The sequence below is a fragment of the Littorina saxatilis genome, linkage group LG5 (assembly GCF_037325665.1).
Source record: "Littorina saxatilis isolate snail1 linkage group LG5, US_GU_Lsax_2.0, whole genome shotgun sequence".
NCBI classification, from domain to species: Eukaryota; Metazoa; Mollusca; class Gastropoda; order Littorinimorpha; family Littorinidae; genus Littorina; species Littorina saxatilis.
In genome coordinates, this window is record NC_090249.1 from 4,184,809 (window position 1) to 4,192,036 (window position 7,228).

General features: G+C 38.3%; 1 protein-coding gene across 3 annotated transcripts in view; it reads right to left on the bottom strand.

The window, feature by feature from the left end:
- Positions 1-7,228, bottom strand: part of LOC138966113 (platelet binding protein GspB-like) — a 65,300-nt gene that overhangs the window by 57,463 nt on the left and 609 nt on the right. For all 3 annotated transcript variants that reach the window (XM_070338197.1, XM_070338198.1, XM_070338196.1), the window contains exon 2: positions 7,057-7,097. In XM_070338197.1, coding sequence (XP_070194298.1) covers positions 7,057-7,097 — 41 coding nt within the window. The remainder of the gene's footprint in view (positions 1-7,056; positions 7,098-7,228) is intronic.

The following is a 7,228-nucleotide window of genomic DNA, read 5'->3' on the forward strand; positions in this document are numbered from 1 at the left end:
ACTAAAAGTGAATTCTGAGTCTCACACTGGACAAAGTTGAACGTAAACCTCAACAAGTCACGTAAGGCGAAAATACAACATTTAGTCAAGTAGCTGTCGAACTCACAGAATGAAACTGAACGCAATGCAACGCAGCAAGACCGTATACTCGTAGCATCGTCAGTCCACCGCTCATGGCAAAGGCAGTGAAATTGACAAGAAGAGCGGGGTAGTAGTTGCGCTGAGAAGGATAGCACGCTTTTCTGTACATCTCTTCGTTTTAACTTTCTGAGCGTGTTTTCAATCCTAACATATCATATCTATATGTTTTTGGAATCAGGAACCGACAAGGAATAAGATGAAAGTGTTTTTAAATTGATTTGGAAAATTTAATTTTGATCATAATTTTTATATATTTAATTTTCAGAGCTTGTTTTTAATCCAAATATAACATATTTATATGTTTTTGGAATCAGAAAATGATGGAAAATAAGATGAACGTAAATTTGGATCGTTTTATAAAAAAAATATTTTTTTTACAATTTTCAGATTTTTAATGACCAAAGTCATTAATTAATTTTTAAGCCACCAAGCTGAAATGCAATACCGAAGTCCGAGCTTCGTCGGAGATTACTTGACCAAAATTTCAACCAATTTGGTTGAAAAATGAGAGCGTGACAGTGCCGCCTCAACTTTCACGAAAAGCCGGATATGACGTCATCAAAGACATTTATCAAAAAAATGAAAAAAACGTCTGAGGATATCATACCCAGGAACTCTCATGTCAAATTTCATAAAGATCGGTCCAGTAGTTTAGTCTGAATCGCTCTACATACACAGACAGACAGACAGACAGACAGACAGACAGACAGACAGACACACACACACACACACACACACACATACACCACAACCCTCGTCTCGATTCCCCCCTCTACGTTAAAACATTTAGTCAAAACTTGACTAAATGTAAAAATTAACTATGAAAGGACAAAATTCAAATGAAAACACATAACCTTCAAACACAGCCTACAGCCAACTGATTATGCTGGTAGCACTATCCTCTGGCCTACTTGGCAAGTCTGTACTAGTAATTTGGTGAAATGAAACACCTGCATAAGGGCATACAATTTCACTGTGTAATCTTCACAACACTTGACTGAACCCGCACAAGTTAGCAGCATAGAAGGAAGAACAAAGGAAAGGAAGAACAAGTCGCGTAAGGCGAAAATACAATATTTAGTCAAGTAGCTGTCGAACTCACAGAATGAAACTGAACGCAATGCCATTTTTCAGCAAGACCGTATACTCGTAGCATCGTCAGTCCACCGCTCATGGCAAAGGCAGTGAAATTGACAAGAAGAGCGGGGTAGTAGTTGCGCTAAGAAGGATAGCACACTTTTCTGTACCTCTCTTTGTTTTAACTTTCTGAGCGTGTTTTTAATCCAAACATATCATATCTATATGTTTTTGGAATCAGGAACCGACAAGGAATAAGATGAAAGTGTTTTTAAATTGATTTGGACAATTTAATTTTGATAATAATTTTTATATATTTAATTTTCAGAGCTTGTTTTTAATCCGAATATAACATATTTATATGTTTTTGGAATCAGCAAATGATGGAGAATAAGATAAACGTAAATTTGGATCGTTTTATAAATTTTTATTTTTTTTTACAATTTTCAGATTTTTAATGACCAAAGTCATTAATTAATTTTTAAGCCACCAAGCTGAAATGCAATACCGAAGTCCGGGCTTCGTCGAAGATTACTTGACCAAAATTTCAACCAATTTGGTTGAAAAATGAGGGCGTGACAGTGCCGCCTCAACTTTCACGAAAAGCCGGATATGACGTCATCAAAGACATTTATCAAAAAAATGAAAAAAACGTTCGGGGATTTCATACCCAGGAACTCTCATGTCAAATTTCATAAAGATCGGTCCAGTAGTTTAGTCTGAATTGCTCTACACACACACACACACACACACACACACACACACACACACACACGCACACACGCACATACACCACGACCCTCATTTCGATTCCCCCTCGATGTTAAAATATTTAGTCAAAACTTGACTAAATATAAAAAACAAAATAAACCAATGTGAAATACAGAAAAGTTCTCATAAAAACCGTGCACTGGAGTTTTTGTTTGTTTCTTTACAGCAGCCTACGCTTTTCAAAGAACTATTAAATTACTTGCTGACAACACATTTTTATTCAACAGCTATTTGCATCAAGAGCTTTGATAACAGAACACCAAAGACTTTACCTTGATCGGTAAAAAGCAAACAAACAAAAACCAATCTTGCTGGGGTAAGCCTGGGTGCAGCCAGAGGGGAGGTGCTCAACCATTAGTCTGTCAAGTACCAAGCCTAAGGCCAAAAAAAAAAAAAATTGTCTGTTTCTGGTAACATGGCTAAAAAAAATAAGGTCGGTAGGTAGGGATTTTTTTATTTTTTTATTTTTTTAACCCCAAATGTAGACCAATAAAACTAACTTTAAAAATCGCGCAAAGAGACTGGATTCACTATACATAGAGACAAGACACTCAACACATTTACAAATCGTCAGCGGACTTTCGTTTTCACACGTTTTTGTTGTTCATTTTCTCACCCTGTCCTTTACCACCAAAAAAGTAAAAAATTTTGAGTTTGGAAAAAAAAAGTTTAGGGTCGGCGCCGAAATTTGGGGTCGGTCGGGTGACCAGAAACAGACAATTTTTTTTGGTTTTTTGCCTAAACATTGTGAGGTGAGCGGGGGAGGACAGACAATCATTTTTCGTACTTGTGCTGTTGCGATGTAGCACATAAATCAATCAATAAACACTGTCTTACATTTAATTTTAACCCTGACCACTCTGACCCAGTAGGCTTTGCTCAAAACAAGCAGACACTCCTGTAAAATTCCAACACAAATTTAAGATAAGAACAAACGAAACATGAAGAAAGAGAGAGAAAAAAAAAAAGGTTGTTAGTGTTGTCAGCAGTGACCAAGCGTCTGTCATTCTCAAGAATAATGTATTTTAGACAACCGTTTCCATACTGAAGCACAAATTTGCTAAATTACCAACAATTCATAATGAATCAGTCCCAGGAAATAGCCAAATACATTGAAGGTACAAGAATAACCAACGATCAACCAACAATTTGCATTACAGCTCACAAGTCAAGAATTCTTCCTGTACAGCCATCTCAACAGAACACAAACATCAATTTTAAAGGCTCGAGTTAACCGGAAATTTACAGTATTTATTTTATTTTACTGGTAAACAATTTCTGACAATGAATCTAGCAACCATCCATGTTTACCAGAATGTCTTTCTTTCTTTATTTGGTGTTTAACGTCGTTTTCAACCACGAAGGGTTATATTGCCACGGGGAAAGGGGGGGGGGGGGGGATGGGATAGAGCCACTTGTTAATTGTTTCTTGTTCACAAAAGCACTAATAAAAAAATTGCTCCAGGGGCTTGCAACGTAGTACAATACCAGAATGTGTTTTGTCTGGCAGTCATTTAATAATATTAATAAGTAGTCAATGATATTTAGTCAATGATATGTAGTGATTATGTTCCCTTAATCTGACAAGTTGTAAAAGACTGAGCATTTTCTCCAGAACAAGGATCCATACTTGGAAATATCGGCTTGTAAAACAGCTAGAACGATCAAAGGGCTTGTAGTTTAGGTTTTAACCGACAAGAATCTGCACTCAACATCTAAAAATAAATAAAAATGTTGCACACTGGAAACAACGTCATCACACGACATGTGAAACGAAAGAAGAACATTAACTGATTAAAGTGAGTTGTCAGTCGGTCAGAATGCTATGTGAGAAATGAGAGCTGTCTTTCTGTTTCAGTGGGTCAATCAATAAAAGAGTCAGGGAATCAGGTCAAACAAACTTGTCCTCAAGGCTGGCACTGACCTTATTAACTCCTCTCAGGTGAACCAAATAATGTTGCCTGTAGCATTGTAATACTAGTAGCTCAGAAAAAAAAATATCAATTACCTGTTTTGAGAAAAGTAACTAAATAAATGGGGGCTTTCCTTGCCTTCAAGCAATACATTATACAGCTAACATTGTCAGATGCGTGACAGCGACAGCATTAAGAATTGAACTAGTAGACTGTATGACCATAATGTCGGTTGCGGAACATTTCCTTTTGAAATTTGTGAAGCCGGTCAAATGTCCTATTCAATTTTCATGTTGATCATGACGATGACAAAACACTTGTCCACTTCATAAACATTTTTAGCAACATCTCTGACAAGCACACTGATACAAATGTGTGCATTGTACTTTTTCTGAACTTCATCAGCAGCTAAGTCAAGTGTGCAAAAATAAACACAATAATTATCAGTTTTTACTGTACTTATTTGCAAGAAGGAAAGAGAGTACAGTAACCAGTAACAGTGAAACAGATTCCTGTACTCTAGTCTTAAAAACTATCAGTACTACTACTTATAAATTATTGCATGCCTCAAAAAGTCAAGTTTCATAATAACACTTGACAGGACTTCAGAAACTACCAACTCACCAAAACGACAGAAATGAACCATACAAGGAACAAATATGTGCAGAAAAACAGAATAGTTTCCTGGTTTCAAGTGTTTTCTGCCTTTCTGCCTTTCTGTTTTCATACATATGATTCATTGACAGGCAAGCCGCCTGGTCCCCTAGTGTCATTCTTTGTCATAATGTAACAACTGGTGGGAAGAGAATGCAAGGTGTACATTAAAGCAGTGCAGGCATGCCAGAGACAACCAGTGAATGAGAATGGAGTATTGATTTTGTGCACTCTGATGCAAGTCTACACCCACTACCAGCGCTGCCTCTCTAGTCTTATGCAGTACACTTCTAATGCAGAACATGTGCAACAGCATTTTATTTATTTATCACAATATGAATGTCAGGTGTACGGGAATACTAGAAGGGTTGAGTATCCTGCATCAAGAACCGATCATTTTGCCATCATAACTGCATCAAAGCGGAGAAACAGTCTCAACGCCCATGCATCCTATTTTGGGAAATTTGACTCCAGTTGAAGCCAAACTAAGAAACAGATTGCCATGTGTGGGTAGAGAAAGAACAACGTATAAGGACATCAGGTTGCATTAAAGAAGGACTGGGTGGCCGAGTGGTAACGCACTTGAGCTCTGAAGCGAGAGGTTGCGAGTTCGACCCTGGGTCAGGGCGTTAGCAATTTTCTCCCCCCTTTCCTAACCTAGGTGGTGGGTTCAAGTGCTAGTCTTTCGGATGAGACGAAAAACCGAGGTTCCTTCGTGTACACTACATTGGGGTGTGCACGTTAAAGATCCCACGATTGACAAAAGGGTCTTTCCTGGCAAAATTGTATAGGCATAGATAAAAAATGTCCACCAAAATACCCGTGTGACTTGGAATAATAGGCCGTGAAAAGTAGGATATGTGCCGAAATGGCTGCGATCTGCTGGTCGATGTGAATGCGTGATGTATTGTGTAAAACATTCCATCTCACACGGCATAAATAGATCCCTGCGCCTTGAGTCCGAGTCTGATTTAAGATTTCATATATATATATAGATAAAGAAGCATCAAGATCTTGCCACATGACATTGACAATCTGTTTTACTTCAGATCTGGTTATGAAAACTCCTTCCAAAAACAAACCAAAACATATTTCCCAATTAAAAAAAGGTTAAGCACATGCAGTGATGCACAGATATTTCAGAGCCTCAGGCTCATTATATGTTAACTGAATTTCAGCTTTTGCAGCGAAGTATGAGTGAAGGTAATAGAGTGACGGTAATACTAATACTAATAGTATGACACTGGACTGTTCCATACAACTGTTTTATTTCCCAAACATCAGTATGCTAATATTTTCAACAGTTTAACTCTTCTTCTTATTCAAAACAATGAGGAAATCCCTGTACAGGGCAACTATCCTTAATTCGGTTGGTGCCCTAATTTCCCTAGAGTGAAAGATAAAGTGACGGTTCATGTGTTTGCCATGTGTTTGTGCGACTCACAGACTATGAGTGTTTTATTGTTGTTTGTGTCAATGCATATCATTATAATGCATGTTGCTGAAGTTCCTAAGTATTAGAAAGCTAAGTCACTCACTGCCTACAGTTTACAAGGAGTAAACTGCCACTGTACCTTATGTCAACTACAATAGTGCATGCATACACCACCAGTCCTCTTTTTGACCACACCCCCCTCATCAAGTCAAATACACTATACAGTGCCAAAAACCAGTAGATGTATTACTTGCACAGTAACAGAACCTCTAATAAGCACTCAACCCAGTCTTACTAGGCAAGTGCTACCAACAGTCTCACTCATGCTGCCTTTGTAACTGTTAGTTTTACTCTGCCCAGGAGAACTAGAAGTCCATGGGTATCAATAACTAAAAATATTAAGTTGCATAGATCTCAGATAAAAGGAAACTGAACAGGAAATCATATGCAGACCCAGACATGTACAGGCTGGTAGTAAGCTGGAAGTTGCGTCATACTCATACCAACGGTTTGTTGATACACGTTGATAAAAAAAAAATCCCTTCCCTTTTGGGAAGACTATTCTTAGCACACGTGATGCAGGCGAGATCGCATTCCAACTCGCGAAATCGCGGGGTTCCTTTGTCACGTTTGTGTGATTGTCAGCAGTCTCAACTTCCCTATTTTCCGTATATGCGGTATTTTTTCGCGCCGGATTGCGCACATCTTTGTCCACTTGCAAACCAAAAATAAAAAGAGGCCAACGCATAATGCAAGCTCTAATGTTGCAAGCTCAGCTCAGAGATCTCTCCAAGGGCAGGTCTGCTCACGAGACCGATTTTGCATCACCGAAGTAGGTTAGTCTGATTTGCACCGAGTACAGTTCTTTTATTCACGCTGCCAGCGTCTTGCAATGTACATGCATACATAAACGTGATGGACTGCGTGTAAGTGTGTAAAGCGTGTAACATTAAAAAATGCGACCCTTTGACCGAACGAACCATGGCGGCGTACTCGCGTGGCTATGGTTTTAGGGTCATTGCAAGGAAAATGTTTGAGAAAATATCAAAGTTAAGAGGCACTTACTTGATTGTGTCTACGACATCCTCGCCACCTTCCTTTCCCTCCTGTAAAATAAAGAGAAATATGAACTTAACTTACACAATTTACGAGACAAATTCGTTGTTTTACCAATATTCATTGAGAACGAGAGGCAAAAATAGGCAGACAGATACTAGACATCAAGCAGAATACTCAC